This window comes from Echinops telfairi, unplaced genomic scaffold, assembly GCF_000313985.2.
Source record: "Echinops telfairi isolate 266 unplaced genomic scaffold, ASM31398v2 ScPeMD7_7424;HRSCAF=8462, whole genome shotgun sequence".
NCBI lineage: Eukaryota > Metazoa > Chordata > Mammalia > Afrosoricida > Tenrecidae > Echinops > Echinops telfairi.
Window position 1 is genome coordinate 66,363,881 of NW_022111324.1, and position 18,443 is coordinate 66,382,323.

The 18,443-nt window shown below is 46.6% G+C and overlaps 1 protein-coding gene across 2 annotated transcripts in view; it reads left to right on the plus strand.

Annotated features, from left to right (window-relative positions):
• Positions 1 to 3,487: 3,487 nt before the first annotated feature.
• Positions 3,488 to 18,443, plus strand: part of TGFB2 (transforming growth factor beta 2) — a 100,914-nt gene continuing 85,958 nt past the window's right edge. The window contains exon 1 of one of the 2 annotated variants that reach the window (XM_004699902.2): positions 3,488 to 4,448. In XM_004699902.2, coding sequence (XP_004699959.1) covers positions 4,103 to 4,448 — 346 coding nt within the window. In that variant the 5' untranslated portion in view covers positions 3,488 to 4,102. The remainder of the gene's footprint in view (positions 4,449 to 18,443) is intronic. The other variant, XM_004699903.2, reaches the window with a different exon arrangement.

An 18,443-nucleotide genomic window follows, 5' to 3' on the forward strand; every position in this document is an offset into this window, starting at 1 on the left:
AGGCTCCTCTCCTGTTATCCTCAAGTTGCTCTCCGCAGTTACACAGAGCAGATGATGTCATTGACCAGCCCTTATCACCACCCTCTTGGGCGCTGGGGAAATTTAAAGTCGCCTCTTAGGAATGGGCCAGGGGTCTCAGGTTTAAAGGATTATAAAATAAGCCGCAAGCGTTCAACAAACTAAGTGTCTTGTACAAAATGGTATGCTTATGTTGGGAAAGAGTGGTCATCCGAAGCATTTTCGGCTTGTTTTCTGTAAGTAACGAGCTGCGTCTTTGTTGTCAGGGGCTCACTTGTTGATCTTTGTAGATCACTGCCATGCTCAAGCTGACACCCTAAGGGCGACGTAACTTGATGGCACAAACAACCCCAGGATGGGCTGATGGTTACACTTCCCTTTGGCTTTGGGGGGGTAACCGGGTGTAGAATTCCTTTTGAGTTGTTTCCACTTGAGACTGGCCACAGAATAGGAACCTGCTGATGCTGATTTGCACATAGCTATCAGAAGTGGGATAGGGCCCTTTCTTTATTCCAGAGTTTTCCGGTGGCTGTTAAGAGGGAAGGGAAGAAAATGCTGGGGAAGTGAGATACCAGGTGACGCTAAACTTTAGAGTCTTAAAGAGTAAGTTTTCTTCAGGACTCTCAGTGCCTTTGCCGTGATAATGGGGATTACTAATCTACAACAGGGGGATGGAGTGGCTGGTGTCTCCCAAATTAAGTTGGGTGCATAAATCCTGTTTGTCATATTCTGGGGCCAGTGTTTCTTAGAAGTATGTAGTGAGTGAGAATATTTGCAGGAGATTCTGACTGAAAAAATCCTAGCCCTGCGGACTACTCACTGTGGGCTTGAGACACTTTAGTCTCTGTACCTCAGTCTCTTCATCTGCAAAATAGGACTCAGATCTACTTCCTTGGGGTTATTGTGAGGCTTAAAGGAGTTTGGTGCCTATCAGTCCACGATTACTAAGTGTGATTCGTGTTACTCTCAAACTCACGGCCATCAAGTTGACTCTGATTCCCAGCGACCTCATAGGACAGGGTAGAGCTGCCGCTGTGGGTTTCCGAGACTGTAATTCTCTGGTGTAGAAAGCTTTAGCTTTCTCCTGAGTCATGGCCGCTAGTTTGGAACTGCTGCCTTTGCAGTTAGCTGCCCACTAAGTCACCTGGATTCCTTAGGGACCTGCTTTTGCTGGGTTCCTCACTGCCACAGAGTTGATACGGACTCATAGGGACCCTACAGGGCAAGATAGAGTTTCCTCCCCCCCCACCCCCATGAGATTCTGTGACTGTAACTCTTGATGGGAGTAGAAATCCCCATCTTTCTCTCCCAGAACAATTGGTGTTTCTAACTACTGACCTTGCAGTTAGCAGCCCAACATGTAAGTCACCCAGTGGGGCACCAGTGTTATGTGGTGGGAATACATAACGCTGGGAATCAGATGCAATAGTGATGCAATCATTAAATACTTGGCTGCTCATGGATAGGTGGGTCCCCTTTCCCAGGGACTTGAATGGAGACATCGTGTCCATCAGCTCCCATTAAGGTTACAGCCCGGCAAACCCTGTGAGCAGCGCTACGTGTCCTGTGGGGCCACTGGGAGTCAGAAGTCACTCACTAGCCCCTCCAACACCACCTCGAATCCTATTCAAGCAGCCCTCCATTTACTAATGCTACACACACACTGAACGTGTACATTCTGAAAGTTAGGAAAGGTTCCTACTGACTGCTTTCTTTTTGTAGTAGAACAGCTGAGCTATGAATAATATAGAGAGGCTTTGAGTTTGGGAAGAACTCAACAGAGTTTCCAGTTTAAATCACCATACTAGTCAGTATGGGCACCGCGTCATGGGGGAATGAAAATGTTGACTTTCAGTAACTAAAGGCAGAAAAGAGGGGAAATTGAACAGTGGCAAGGATTATTCTTGTATTCATCTGTTTTTGCCGAGGCTGAACTAGAAACAGTGAGATTGTGCATGGTGTATAACAGTAACTATCAAACCCTTCACATTCCAGTGTTCTGAATGTGTGCCCTGGGAAGGAGGAAGCGGCTGGTAAGCTCCAGCCTGAAGGAAGGTGGAGAGACAGACGCCTGAAGAAACGGTCAGGCAGCAAGCTCGAGTTCATCCTTCAAACAGTAAAACAAACCGATGCACCTTGTTCTCTCTGTAAAAGAAGCAACCCTCGTCATATTCTAGCAGTTCACACTAAACAAAGACCAGACTGCAAACCACTAATAAAGTAAGGACGGAGGTTAAGTTAGGGAAGCTCAGAAAATCTTAAGATTGCAGAAGTAAAAAGTACATTTTGGATCTGAAAGTTGTCCTCAAGGCTGGCCTGCCCCTAAGTACACTGGTGTAGGTGTAGGGGTGTGTGTGTGTGTGTGTGTGTACACACAGGAATGAAGACTTCCATTTGAGAACTAGTGATTCCATTAGGGAGGCACCGAGTGAGCCACAGTAAGTGAAAACGGGACGCTCGATAGTTGTCCTTCAACAAATTGTTCCAAAATGACTATATAAAGTAAATACCGTAAATCACTGCTGTCAGGGCACACACTGCACCTCCTCCTTCCCTTCCCTTCCCCACAGCAGTCCACATTTCCACACCCCCTTCAACTCCACGGTGGAGGAGAGCTCGTGGTCTAAGTAAATGAGAAGACTTCTGCCTGTAATCTTAGCACGTCACTTTGTTGAAGGCAAACACGTGGTTCAGAGAGAACTTATAAATCCCCACCAAGATCGTGATGTTATCTGCTGGCAGCAGAAGGTTCGCTCTGAGCCCAGCTCCCAGGGAAAGAGAGAGAGGGAGAGGGTGGAGAGAGAGAGAAGAGAAGAGGAGAGATGGAGGGTCCTGCATAAGGGAACAGTACCACAGTCTAGGGTGCTAATCGAGAACAAACAGGGGGGCTTCCTGGCTGCAGATAAAAGGACTATTTCAGAAAGGTGGCAAGTGCTTCTATCACCGAAGCGAGTACATCCAAGTGGAGGCGAGGCCAGGAGGGTTTGGGAAAGGACAGTCGCCCAAGGAAACCCCTACCCAACGCCCTTAGGAAATAAACTCAGCGGGCAGCGCGTCTCTGGAGTTGCCGCCGTGGTCCGTCCGCAGGGGGTGAAAGCCACCGCGGCCGCGGCCAGTCGCCTGTTGCTGGGTTGGCGTTTGGAGCGAGAGGAGGAGCAGGAGGAGCAGAAGGAGGGAGCTGGAGGCTGGACGAGTTGCGAGCAGCGGCGGCGGCGGCAAAGGAGCGGCCCGGCCAGGGCGCAGGCTATCCACAGCGCGGCTCCGGGAGCAGATCCTCGCGGCCTTTGCAGCCTCGGCGGTCCCCGGGCGACCCAGCCGAGTCCCGATCGCTGTGCGAAGCGCATCCGCCGCGCCGCGCCGGGCTCGCCCCCAGCGCGCGCCCACGGACTCGCGCGAGCGCGCGCACCCACACGCACGCGCACCCACACAGACACACACACACACACACTCCGACACGCGCGCGCGCGCCCACACGTGCGCTCTTCGGCTCCGGAGCGGCTGCTCTTGCTCCCAGGCGTCGCCGTGGAAGGACAGGCCGACCCGCTCCTCCTTTGACGCTATAAATTACCGCCTCGGCGCCCCGCGCAGCCCGGCAGGAGCCCCCGAGTCAGGTCGGCAGCTGCCAGCCCCGGACCTTCGCATCTCTTCCCTTTGGGCCGGAGGAGCCGAGTTCAGATACGCCACTTCGCACCTGAGACTGATACACAGAACTCAGTTTCGTCCTCTTAAATTTGTTTCTGTTTATTCGTCCCTCTTCCTCCCTCCCTCTCCCATCTTGTCGCTCCAAGAAAAAAAAAATTCTTATTAGCCACCCCCCCCAAACTCACAGCTTTCCCCTGGCCATCCATACTCATATTTCCACCCGGAGAACGAGTTGCATTTTTTAAAAAAGGAATTCCAGCAAGAAATATTTTTCTCGATTGGGAACTGACTCTCGGTTGTTTGCAAAAGTTTCGCATTAAAAAAAAAACCCCAAACCTAAAAACCTTGATCTATACGTTGAGACGTGTGGGTTTCTAGCTTTTTTTGTTTGCCTTATTTTTTTTCCTCTTTTTAAACGTTTTTTTTTTTCACCTTTAAAAAAATGCACTACTGTGTGCTGAGCGCCTTTCTGACCCTGCATCTGGTCTCGGTGGCGCTTAGTCTGTCTACCTGCAGCACGCTGGATATGGACCAGTTCATGCGCAAGAGAATCGAGGCGATTCGCGGGCAGATCTTGAGCAAGCTGAAGCTCACCAGCCCCCCTGAAGACTACCCCGAGCCCGACGAAGTGCCCCTGGAGGTGATTTCCATCTACAACAGCACGAGGGACTTGCTCCAGGAGAAAGCGAGCCGGCGAGCCGCCGCCTGCGAGCGTGAGAGGAGCGACGAGGAGTATTATGCCAAGGAGGTTTACAAGATCGACATGCCTCCCTTCTTCCCCTCGGAAAGTAAGTGCGCCTTCTCGCTGCCATTCCCCGAGGTGGGGCGCTGCCCGCTGCCCGGAGCTCTCGCCCGCAGCCGCACAGGGGATCGCCCTGACACCCCCGGGCCCCGCTGGCGCTCTCTCTCAGTCTCTTGCCCTTCTTCCCACCCACCTCCTTCCCCGTAGTGTGCTTGAGAACATTCGCTTTCAAAACGTGAACTTGCCACTTTATTTGCTCCACGGCCTCGACCAGAAGGCGTTATTTCCTCTCGCCGTGCTGCTCTCTGTCTTTTCCTCCTTGAGCTTCTGGACTTGGCTACCAGCGAGGTGTCAGCTCTCCCGCATCAGTCAGGGCTCTCCCTGGCGCCCACTTCGGCTGGTTTTCTTTGCGCACACTGGTGCAAAGCCCGTTGAACTGATGCGCGAAGGGTTAAACAAAAAGTGGCTCTTAAGTAGTCTCTCCCGAAGGTGCCTCCTTTCCAGGCTGCACCCCCATCCCGTGCCAATTGGCACCTCCAAGTCTTCCCAATTGTTTAAAACTTCCCCTCCCCCAAATGACAATATCGGCCTGACAAAACCCGGTTAAGAGACCGCTGGGGAAACCCACCTTGGAACCTTGAATTCCTGATTCCTCTATTAGGTCAGGAGGTGTTTACATTCCCCAACCATGAGCTCTTGCAACCACTTACTCCCCGCTTTGCCCTCACCTGGAGGGGCAGGCAGCGCAACCCCTTCTCAGGCGGTTTAAAAGGTGATTTTTTTTTAGGTCGTTGGCTGGATTTGTAGTTTAGTTTTAGTTCATGTTTTTCTTCTCAGCATTCAACCAAACCTACCTTCTTAAATTCGCCTGTGAGAGTATCGTTTTGGTTATAGCTTACCGGATAATTTTTCACACGATTTATTGTGTATCCTCGCCAATCCTGAGCCCCAGGTCTCTGCCCTTTCCCTGCCTTCCAGCAGTTAGTTCATGGAATTCCTAATTCCTGAGCACCAGACTGCGCTCTTTGCCTGGCTTCTTAGAGGGTAGTGTCCTGAAAACCAGCTGCGTACAGTAGCAAAGGGAGTGAAATGATTTATTGTGAGGTTCTTTGGGGCGGAGAAGGAAAGAAGGTAGTGAGTTTAGAATTCCTTCAAAAATTTTCTTCCCACACCCAGAAAAAAGAGGAAGTAAACGAATTTAGTGATACTAGAGAGGGTTAAATACCAAGTCAAAGAAAGAGCGAGAGGTGGAAGGAAAACACAAAACTCTGCTTCCAACATTTGTAAGCTCCACGTCTCAAGCCCTAAACTTTTCATTGGCTGTCATTTCTCTCCTCCCCCCTCCCATGCCCTATATACTTATTGGCTGCCTTTGCCAAGCCTCTGTGTTGCCTAAATAGATAATACAGCCATCTTGGTAATTTTATCCCAGGGGTTCTAATTGCAGGGTGGCGCGTTTCTCTTTTAATATTTATTTTTAGTTTGAGAAATTATAGCTCTCTGACTTGTCATATCTTGTACTTGATGGTCTCAGAATGTCAGCCTATGAGCCTAAATCCCAGTCTCCCCGGCTACCTTTTTTTTTCTTCTTCTCATATTGCTCACTAGCAAAGTAGATAGAGGAAATGCTGACAAACAGGGTGATTGTATTATGGTAATTATGGCACCATCCGAAACAGCGGGTGATAAATACACTCCACCCTGGCTCTTCCCCTTTGGGAAGGGAAGGGAAGGGAAGGAAGGCTTTCTGCTTGAGGTGGAGCCAAGGAAATATTAGGAAAGAGAGCTCATTGCAATTAGTAGAGAACCATTAAGACCAACCGAAGGGCTGAGTCAGTTTGCTGTTTGCAGCACGTGGATCAGCTCTGCTGCTATGAGGGCAGATAGGGGAGAAGGTTATGTGGAACTCATCCCTGCAGTGTTTACTGGCAAAAGCTCTGTGAGCTGCCAGGCTTTATAGTAGAGGAGAGGTCTGACTTCATCAGCATCTAGGTGTGGTGGGAGCAAGTTACCATAGAGGGTATTAATTCTTTGTTCTCTCAAGTACACTTTGGGCCCCAAAGCCGAGTGATCCAGCCCTGGGCTCATGGTCATCCCTAAGTGGGAAAAATTCTCAGATGGTTAGGAGGAGGATTTCTGAGTAAGGCATTTAAGATCAGTGTGTAGATTCTCCTCCCCATTTAGCCCAAACCCCCAACTAAATGGAGAGAAGAAAAAAACCCTCTGGGATGTCCAGTATAAAAAAAATAACACTCTCCATTTGGGGGCCAAGAATACAGACTTCTTACAGTGTGCACGGGAAGTTTAGAAGCAGAAAGCTGCATTAATAGTAGATTTGCTTCTACTGTGCAAAGACTGGATCGCTTTATAGAAAGTAGGTTAACTGATTTTCCAGCACTTTCTAGTTATGCTGGAATATAGCGAACTCTTCCAAAAATAGGAAGAAGTGAAGAAATCACTCCATCATATTTTTGAAGAGCAAAGTAAAAGTACAGCACTGACTTATGGACCAAATTTCCCTCCTTAAGACTTTACTGCTTATCTTTTAACTCTACCATCACTGCATGTCTGCATTTCTTGCAATGAATTCACTGAGGGTCACAAGCCCCAGAGATGCAGGCCTGGGAAAGATCAGTCGTTCATTTTTTACCACCAAGTTATTAGCGTTCAGGGAGTGACTTCAGCTCAAGTATTACAAATATGCTCTAATTATATTCAGTGTGCTATATGTCATTGCAGATTGTTGATAGCCCTTTGCAGGGCATTTTATAAACCTCAGACCAAATATTTTTAGCAATGTGGGGATTTAGAAGTAAAAATATAAGTGATATTGTATATGCCCTAAGGCATATTTTGTCTTAAATATTATCCTTGGCCAAGTATACTATATAAATACAGTAAATATGAATAAAACTGGCCAGGTGCCAATCTCTTGGGATAAATTTTAGTCAAGAAGGTATTCCTGGGATATAAATAATACTGTGTCAACATTTAAAGAAGGGGTCTGATTAGTTTTGAATTTATTCATATTGATCTTTTCACATGCTGTTAGTTTAAGGTTTACCGATAGTTTGCCCAGTGGGAATTAGTGCGCTTCTTGTTCTTTCGAGAATCTCCTAGGTGTTCAAGGTACATGTCTTCAAAAGACAACCACACCCAGCTTCAGAAATCGAGAGTAAATGCACAAGTACAGGAAGAACTGAAGCAATTGACAAGTAAAATCTCTAGTGACTTGGAAAATTACAAAAAAGGAAAAGTGGTAAAATTTTTGGAAGTCTTTTTTGTTGTCATGGCTTAGGTTTGAGGGCTGCTTACTAGCACACAGCGCACAGCGCACAGTGACTGGAAATGCTGTTAGCCATTCTGTAACGCACAGGACACTTCCCTACCTCTGAACAATACTCATCACACAATGTCAGAAGTGCCCACTTTGAGAAGTTTTGGTAGTCCTGGTATTTCTCTGGGGTTATTGAGTTCTGCTCATAGGGTCATTTTAAAAGCAAGAACTCACAGATATCTTTGTGATCAGAGGGCATAAAAATAAGAGCATTGAATAGCCACATAATCAGAAATAATTCTGTTAAGTTAATGAGAGCATACATTTTGCATGAAAATTACTCTATTTTTGTGTCCTGGAAGCATCTAAATCAGAGGCATCAAAATTTCCCGTGCATTTAGCCTAAGTAAAACACTGTGTGTTGTGTGTCAGCACAAGGAGAAGCGAGGAATTGTCATGGATTTTCATTGCAAGGAAAATAAGCAGCCCCTCTTAATGAAGAGTGGAATCTCCAAGCCAGGCAACTGAAGACAGTAATCGTGCTGGTTTATTCTATCCTATCGGATGAGATCGACGGACCATTTATAGACTGAACAAGAACAGGGAGGTTTCCCTTGAAATTGTTTATCATTTAGCACCAAGCTCTTTCTTTAGGTTTCATTGTATATTTCCAAATAAAATTGTGAAATGTAGAATGAATACCAACCACTAACGGTAGGGGTTTGAGGAATGGGACTTAGTATCCTGTTCAGGAATGGATGTATGTCCTGTATTATAAGTTGCTGGTCTGGTGGACCAATTGCCCAAGGATGGAAAATAGTAGCCATCGCTGGGACATCTGTAATATGTTTGCTTATGTTCAGGGATTTTATTTTTAAGATTAGTTGTGTTTGTGCGTGTTGCCTGTGCATGCACGCATGTGTATGAGAGAAAGCGCATGCAAGAGAGAAAGAGAGAGACAGATCTCACCAGATAGGTAGATCAAACTGACCCTTTTAACTTCCTGAATGACTATTAATATACAACAGGCCAAAGTTCAATACCACCATTCTTATTGCATCATTGCGGTCTAACACTTGTGCTAAATTGTAGTTACATTTAAGTTAGGCCACATTCTCCTCCTTCGGGATTTCCTCTCCTAACCCCCCTCCCCCTACTTTTCAAAGACTGCTAGGAAATACACTGTTTATTACTGAGGCCCTTGGACAGGCTTTGTTGCCAAGTGGAGACAGCTGACCAATGGAGGTTGGGCTTATGCTAACTGGCAGAGGCAGGTGGTATCCACTTGACCTCACAAAGGGAATGGAGCGCTCCCAGTGCCTCTACAGCGACCCCTGTGGTCTACTGAAGAGCCTGTGCCTTTTGATTCACAACTCCTTGGCAAAACAATGCTGATGTAACCTAATGACAGCATCTTTCATATAAAGATATTAAAGAATGACAGATCATTTTTCCTAGAGGAAAAAGAGATGTGAAAAAAGGGCTAATGACTCACTGTTGATCCCACATCAAATCTGGGTTACAATGGAGGAGGTCACTGACTCCTTAAGCCTCTGCCCAGAGATTACAACACACTGAAGGCTGTGTTTTTAGAAGATTAGGGGAAATACAGTGGAGGAGCCCGGCCATTGGCAGGGTGTGTGGGCCCACTAAGAAGTGGCTCTGATGTCAAACTGTCCCACCAGCATCTTTCCTCTTTTAAATGTGTGTGTGTGTGTGTGTGTGTGTTGGGATGCTAACTGCAAGGGCAGTAGTTTCAAACCACTAGTTGCACTGCAGGAGAAAGACAAGGCTTTCTCCTCCTGTAAAGAGTTACAGTCTCAGAAACCCACCGGGGCAATTCTGCCCTGACCTATAGGGTCACTATGGGTCAGTATTGCCTTAATGGCAGTATGTGTGTGTGAGTATATGTATATATAGTAAGGTGACCAGACGTCCCGCTTTTGGCGGGACAGTCCTGATTTTTGGCGTTTTAAAAGTCCCGATTTTTTGAAAGAATGCATGACAAGGTAGGGAACGGTCTATTTGGTCCATATAGAGCAAATTTTTAATCAAGAACACCCCCTCCCCCTCTGGTCAATGGTATCCCGCTTTACATCTGGTCACCTTAATATATAGATATCATGTATCTATGTATGTGCATGTGTTTGTGTGTGTTTATCAGTAGCAGCAACGTGGGCAGCAAGCAAAAAGACTGCATTGAAAAGCTCTGAAAACAGCCCTTTCAGCTCTCGTGATGCAGCATTTCCGGCCCTGATGGGATCCTGGAGAGGGATTGGATTTGCCAGCTGGGCTTGCTCTCCTTCTGCAGACTTCCTGTAAGGGTGTGTTCCACTCCGCACAGTGCAAGGGAGCGCTCAGAACAGTGTGCTGAAATGTGGCTCTGGCTGAGATAAACAAATGCTCTACTGTCGGCCTGAAACCATATGGTGTGCTTTTGTTTTTAAATTATCTATTGTTTAGCAAGGACTGGTTTTTTAACCTAGGAATGCAATGTTCTTTAGGTAATTTATTTTTAATTTAATTAGCACGTTTGGGGTCATCTCACACATTTGTTTAGAATGAGAAGTTTGCTTCTGATATCGCTTTAAAAGAAATTTGTTTCATGCTTAGGACGATAGGCTGGTTTTGGTGGTAGCAGCCGGGTTTCTACGAGTCCCTGGGTGGTACAAAGGGTTAAGCATTCAAGTACTAGCCAAAAGATTGATAGTTCTCACCCAACCGGAGGTGCCTCAGAAGAAAGACCCCTTGAGCCACTTCTAGGGTCACAGCCATTGGTAGCCCTGTGCAGGGCAGTTCTGTGCTGACAAACAGGAGTTTGCCATAGTTGGAACCGATTCCAAAGCAACTATTTTTCTTGGGTGTGTGGGTGTGTGGGTGTGTGTAGGGCGGTGGCTTCTGTACTCTTCTGACCTCTGCTACCCAGAAGTGGGTTTGCTATTTCTCTGCTGTTACCACTAGCTTCCTTCCTGGATTGGCTTGGTGGGTAAGCGCTCCCTTGACCTCCTTCCATCAGTTTCTGAATTGCCGCCTGTTCTTTACCCTCCTGCCACTGTTCATGGTCAGATGGTTCAGTGCTCCCACATACGCCCTGGTGGACACTGCTCAGTTTGCCGGCGAGAGCGGTCATCTGTGATGCCCTCGGCACCACTTCCACTAGCCCGGAAGTCTTAGGACCTCCACCGCCTTCCTTTGTAAGTTCCACCCACCATTTCTCTTGCTCTTTCAGATCCGTTCTTAGGTGTTCTTTATCGCTTCGCGACCCTGATGGAGGTGGGGCCCGGGACAGAGATGAACAGGTAATTCACCAGGCTGGTGTCTGGGTGGTCGTTCTGTGAGGATCCTGGGTGCCAGGAGCCCTTCGAGATCGACTGTTCACCTAAAGATTGTCTGTTTGGACCGAAGCCCCACCCCCACAACAGCTCCCTGGTAGAGGCCTGGTGCCCAGCTTCTGTGGGGGACAGCCCAGGAACCCCCGTGGAGCAGTTCTGCTCCAGAGCATGTGGTACTCTGTGATGCCTGTAATGCCTCTGATGACAGTTCTCATCTGAAGAGGAGGCCCTAAGAGCTAAGGCTCTTAGTGAAGACCAGGCGCCGCCGTAGAGACCATTGGCTTCTCCTCTTTGTTCAGTCCCATATCTCAGTGACCTGTTGTCGTTGCATTACTTCTGATTCCTAGTGATCTTGTAGGACAGAGTATAACTGTGCCCATAGTTTCCCAAACGGACCTTAATGGAAGCAGATCACCACACCTTGCTCTCGAAGAGAGGCTCTTGAATCAGAGCTACAGAGCGTTCTGAATCGCTGACCTTTCAGATAGCAGCCGTGTGCTTACCAGCTGTGCTGCCAGGCTTCCTACCTCTCACTGAACCTGGGCATGAACCCTCCTCTCCAGACACACTGTACTCTTTGCCTTTATGCACCTGTATCGATAATGCCTGTGGGCTCTGCTCTCTGCTGCTTTTCCCTTTATAACCTTTAGCCATCCTTCCAGGTTAGCCAGGTGCAGCCCCTGCATGAAGCCTCCTTGATTTGCTCAGCGGCCCTCAATTGGCTCTTCCTCTGCAGTCTCAGAAAATGTGCAGTTATCACCTGTTGGTTTTTGCTCTCGGTAAAAGTTACGTGTTCTCTGGGCTACCTTCCTCAATGGTTGCAAACTTCCTCAGAACAGGAACCAAGTGGTCTACTCTGACAGACCCCAGGGCATTGTAGTTGCTCAGTATATCTTTCATATAACAAATCTTTAATCTTTAATGAGCATATTTCTCTTTAGGAGAAACGATTGAATCGTGGGAGAAAGGATCTGTGGGGTCAAAACTCCAGGCCTTGGAGATGTGGAGAAATGAAATCTATTCACATTTCTTAGCCAGAAAAATGTGCCTGATGGAATACTCCTTACTATGCTAAAGGCGGCACAGGGTTTCTTATCAGCACATATCTCTTATGTTCAGTTTTACTGATAATAATGACGATGTCCAAAACGATAATGCTGATGATGGGCCTAAACCAAACTCACTAGGTCCAGTTGGTTCCAATTCATCAGGTCCCTCCAGAGGGCTTTCACGACTGGAACTCTTAGAAGAGCAGACAGCGTCATCACCTTTCTTGCAAAGAGCGGCTAGTGGGTTTAATCTGCCCGCCTTGCAGTTAGCAGCCCAGCACTTACCACACACCACCGTCAAAGCTCCAGTTAGCCTTTAGGGAGCACTTACTGCGTGCCAAGCAGTTTGAAATATTTTACATGTACAAAGGGACGTCACAAAGGTGGTAGGAAATCCCATTATCTTCCAATTGCATTTTTCCTATGGTTTTTTTAAGCCCTCTTCTCTACCCCATGATCTTCAGAGCATCCCTTGAGGTAAGCCCTAATATTTTCCCTTTGACATATGAGGCAGTGGATGCTGGTGCACTTCTGCTGGTGATGTTGTATTGAAAGTACAGCTTTCCAGTCATCATAAATAGTAAAAAACAAACCAACAAAATAATCTTAGTGCTATTAAGGTGAACACAACTCATTGCAACCCCATGGGTTGGAGAGTGGAACCGCTTCATGGGATTTTCATGGTGTGATCTTTTAGACCAGCTCATTGGCCTCTCTTCCCAAGTGCCTCTGGGTGGATTTGAACCACCAACCTTTCAGTGAGTCGTTGAGTCACCTAGGGACTCCTCCGAAGATAACATAGACTCCACCTAAGGACTCCTCCGTAGATAGCAGAGGCCCTAATAAGGACACCAGGAAATGGAGCGCACCACTTCTGTCTCTCTCTTGCAAAACAATATAGCAGTGCATCTCATGGTGACTCTTTGTCTCCCACCTCAAGATAAGTCCGTGAACTCTGCGTCCTTTCCTAGAAAATGAAATAAAGCTCAGAAGTCTTGGGCTCAGCTTTGAGTCTTTTTTCTTTTTCAGCATTTTATTCGGGACTCATACAACTTCTATCACAAACCATCCATCCATCCATTGTGTCCAGCACATTTGTACATTTGTTGCCATCATCATTCGCTTTGAGTCTTTTTTCCTTGCATCTAACACATCTAGCTTTTAGCTCTGTGTGTAGATGATCCAAACACTGTGATTCATGGAGATTTTTGGTTTTGGCTGTTCACTGCAACTATTTTCTTCATAAAAGGTTGGATGCATTTGATGAGTAGAGGATTCATCTTGTCTTTTTTCAGATAATTTATTTGGGAAGTCAGGATGGTGTCACACAGGGACCACAGACTTGAGATCCAGACAGACCCAATAAGTGCAGGGAGAATGAGAAGAAGGGAGTCACATCAGTGGAATCTCAGAGGCTGGAAGGGGAGCAGGAGCATCAGAGACATGAAGTTCTCCTCCAGGTCGTTGGCAGTGGTTAAAAGTGGTCTTGTTTAGGTTAGCAACTTGACTCTCCCAGGGTAAGCTATTAAAACCACTCCGTTGACATTGAAGTTGCTTCCTGAGGAATTCAGATCTTGGCTCTGCCATGAATGGCTTTAGAGCCCCAATTGAAGCCCTTTCATACCACCCAACCTCACTTTCCCTGATTTTAAAGACAACCACAACAATACGTGACACTAAAGTGTGTAAGGAAGTGCTTACCTAAGGAAGTCCTTCTGCCTCTCAGAGAGTTTTCTGTACATGTCGGTGGTTGTTCCCTCGTCTCAGGCACCACTGCTTTCAAGAGGCCACCTTGTGCTTTATTAAGACAGAATTTTGTGCTTTATCAAGACAGAACCAGCATGCTGTGGCCCATAAGAGACAATCTGCACTTCAGAGATACTCAAATAGGAAAACATATAGAATCAATGACACCAGATAACGCAGAAGGAAGAACAGTGGTTCATGTGCACAGAGGACAGACTGCTGTCCTGGAAAGCACATGAAAAAGAAGATTAAGTGGAGACATGTTATCTGTCCCCAGAAAAATTTTCTATGTGACGCATGTTAGGAACTGCCATCTGGAAATAACATCTTTGGAACAAGAGATCCTCCTTGTCAGAGTGTATTAGTATGCAGGCTTCAAACACCAAAACAACAACAACAACAACAACAACAACAACAATCAAACCCAATTCACTGCCACTGAGACCATTCATAGTAACCCTGTAGTGAAGAGTGGAACTGGCCCGGAGGGTTTTTGAGGCAGTAAATCTTTGTGAGAGCACACAGCTTCTTCTTTCCCCGGACTGCTGACCTTGAGGTGGGCAGCAAAACTGGCCACCCGCTACACCCCAGGGCTCCTTCATGCAATTTTAGTCCATTGGTTTCCAGGCTTTTTGTTTATTTGTTTTCTAATCTTAGCGTGTTGCCAGTTTGTCTCAAAGATAGGCATGTTTTTAGGGGGAAATGCTTAAGCATTTTTCACTGATCTCACTGAAGATGTGTGTGTGTATATGTGGGTATGTATACATAGATGTCATTTATCACTTGCCACTTTGTCTTTGAGTATTTTAGAAAAGTCCCGATTTTTGGAAAGAATGCACGACAAGCTAGGGTATACGGTTTTCGGCTGCCATGTGGCTATTTCGGCAGGATGTGAGTTTTATTAATGGTGTCCCGCTTTACCAATGTTAAAATCTGGCCACCTTATCTTTGAGGGTCCTAGAGTAGGAAATCCAATCAAAGGGGGAGGGGAAGGTGCTCCCAAAAGTCTGCCTGCTGTAGGGCCTTCTGTAGACCGTGCAGCTAGGGGAGGTGGTGGAGGGTCCGTGGCAGAATTCCCCCTTTACATGGGAAAAGCTCAGCTTCAGTCCCTGGTCAGTGTACCTCAAGCGCAGCCACCAGTCATCAGATGGGATTGGCAGCGATCGTGGGGATGCCACAGGGCCAGGCAGCACTGTTCCCCGTTTCGCACAGGATCCCCAAGATTTGGAGGCCATTCACAACAACAAAGCCTGTTTCAACCCCTTCTTGAACATGCCCTGTCTCTCATCAACTCCCCTCACCATTGTCTGTGTTGAGAAAGTAACCAGGACACTTGGAATCAAGGCAGAATTAAGTCAGACGGCCCTGGTGAGACTGGGGTAGACTTCATTTCACTTCTATCACCAAATACTGGCTGGTTGCTGATGTTAATTCAAGGACAGGCTGCGGCTACAGAATGCCATTAGGGAGTAGGCCTCTGGAAGAGGAAGACACAGGGAGGCAGGAGGTGGTTCCCTCCAAGGACTCCAGGAGGCGAAAGGCCCACTTGGGAGGTGTTATCAAAGAGGACAGGCCACAGGTAGCTAATGGCCCCAACCATTCTCTCAGTTCATTAACATCTGGCTTTCCTGAGGCCACCTAGCGAGATCACCTTGTTGGTATTAGCAACATTATCTGCTGTCCAAGATGGTTTCTGAGTTTGCTGGGTTCCATGTTGGTCAGCAATTGCACCCTCTCACCATACTTATTCAACCTGTATGCTGGGCAAATAATCAGTGATGCTGGGCTATCTGAAGAAAACTGGGAGGAAGGCTGCGATCTGCAGGTGACACAACCTTGCTTGCTGAGAGGGAGGAGGACTTGATGCCCTCACTGACGCAGATCACAGGGGCCGCCTTCAGTGTGGTAAAGAAGACCAGCACCGTCCCAACGGCACCATCTCTTCATGCTCTCAAGGAGCACTGGGCTCTGTTGCTCCCTGAGAGGTTTAGGGATGTGTGGCCTACATGTCCCTTTAACCACAAAGACGTGAGGAACTTCAGGCAAATGGAAAATTCTCTCTGGATAGTGTGAAGCCCAAACCTTCTGGAAATCATTTGAAAGCCTATCCAACCCTCTGAGGCAGCTGTTTGCTCTCACACCAGCATTTTCCACAAATCTGTGCTCCCTGGGACTTCCTAGCTGCTTATGTGTTGGTAATTAGGAAGCAGACCATCACTGAAGCAGAGATACCAAGCTTCGTAAGGAAACGTCATGGAGCAGCACTGGGAGAGAATGAGATGGCTTGTTTGTTTTGTTTTGTTTTTTTAGTTGTTGTCAGGAAATACTAGAGCATCATTTTGGTTTCATGAAAGGAAAGGAAAAATGTTGTGACTTAGACCTTGGCCCTGCTCATTTGGCTTCTTGTATCTCATCCCCACCCCACAGACAAACACTACATCTGTCTTGACAAGCGAGTTCACAAAAACAAAACAAAGCCCAAACCCAAAGCATTCATTCATAACTTTGGGCTGTTATAGAATCGTTATTTGTTGTTACCGAGTTTTGTGAACAAGAATGCAAACCTGGGTTTTAAGAAAGACCCTGAAATGATCTCACGGCCATTGGTCTTTGCCAAAATAAGAGGCAGTACCATCCAAAAGGGAATACTGTGTGTTTCCTAGTGCATTTTTAGAGCAGCATTAATGTAGGCATTGTTGCCAAAACATAACTGGGGCTGTTCTGGGAACTGGAATCTAATTGTTAAGTGCTGGGTTCCTTTCAGCCTTGTTAATTTCAGGGCTTCTGAGTTCCAGTTTCTCAGGGATGGCTCTGCCTATGGGATGGAGCAGGGCTTTTGTCTTTCCTTCCAACGGAGATTTGCCCTCATTTATTTTCCTCTCGATTGACTTAACCTTATTTTCATTTCTGCTTTGACATCTCCACAACAGCCCCACCCCAGTTGTTTCTACTTGCTTCCGCATGAACTCCTGTCACTGAACTTCTCAGCAAGTTCCAAATGCGGGAGGCACCTTCTGAATCTCATTCAGAGGGCAGGGGGGGGCGGGGGTGTTCCAGACCGAGGGCATTCCCTTGGAGAAAATTGTCTTTGGTGAAGAACTGTCTACTTGAACGCCTGTCCAGACTTTCTGTGGGCACATGTCTTACTAGCTCAGCTCGCTCCTTGACATTTTGAACTCTAGAGGTTAAGGAGGGGAACACGGAGGTAGGAGGGGAACATGGAGGTAGGAGTGCTTAATAGCACCTGATTTCTGCCTGGAAGTGACTGGGCAGAACCAAGGTCAAATCACCACTGGCCCCTCAGGTTTTGAAGCAATAGTACCCACCTTATGGTAAACCTCAAACCAAATCCAATGCCATTGAATAGATTTGGGCTCATAGGGACCCAATGTAGGAGTTCTGTGTCAGTATTTCAAACCCTGTCTTGCCTGCGTCTTCCTCTACCTGGTTTCATATCTAAGCCATTTAAAAAGAATTATGTTTATTTGCATGCTAGTTTAACTGGAGGCTTACTTCTCTTTAGTAGGAAGCATGACATTAAGTGTGGTGACATATATCACCATTATAAACTAAATCCTGAACTTCTGCTCCTTCTCCTGTGGAACATGTGCTCCAGAAATGGAGAGGATTAGTGCTAGTTTGCCTTAGAAAGAGAGATTTAAGAAGAATTTCATTGCCACAAAACCCTGAGTATCAATAAGAAGGTGACGTGTGGAGAGTTCTATAGGATCTCATTTAATTTGTTGGCACTCGTATTTGGGTTCTGGAAAGCAGGGCTTTGAATCAGGTTGACAATTGGGGTTAGCACATTGTCCTTTCTCAGTAACATTTCCATTCTTCAAGTGGAATTACTGTAGTTCAGTATTGGGAGGAAATAGGAGTAGCCACTTACACATGTAACTATAATCCAAGAGAGATGTATTATATGTTTGTGTAAGGGTTGAGAGGAATGGCATGGAGTTTAATTGAGCTTTCTGATTGATACTTAATTCTACTTAAGACACCACTAAGGAGCCCTGTTGGCAAGATAAGTTCTTGAAGTTTAAACCTACCCAAGTGGCTCTGTGGGAGAAAGACCTGCCATTCTACTTCCATAAAGATTGCAGCAACAAAAATACTATTGGTTTGGCCTGCCATATCAGTGGGGTGGCTATTATTCAAAATTGATGGCATCTCGGGCAACAGTAACATAACTAGTACAGTAAGAATGAGTTTATCTCTTTCCTATAGACACTTGCACATTACAGAAAACCACTACTTCCTTAGAACAAGGAACCATGATTAGGGATAATTGCTGTAAAGTCAAATGAGATTTTTCTGAAACGTGTTTCTACATCGAATTCTACATTCAAAGGCAGAACCAATGGTTCTCAGCATTATTCCTGCTAAAGTATCAGGAGGAATGCTTCCAACAAGTGCAGATTTCAAAGCAATGTCCACCCCCCACCCATCTAGTAATTCAAAGGTAAGAACTCCTGGTAATGCAGTGGTTAAGTGCTCAGTGGCCAACCAGAAGATTGGGCATCCCAAGTCACCGGTAGCCCCAATGGAGAAAAGATCAGGCAATCTGCTCCCATAAAGGTTAAACTTAAAAACTCCCTGCCATCAACTCAATTCCAACTCCTAGCAACCCAATA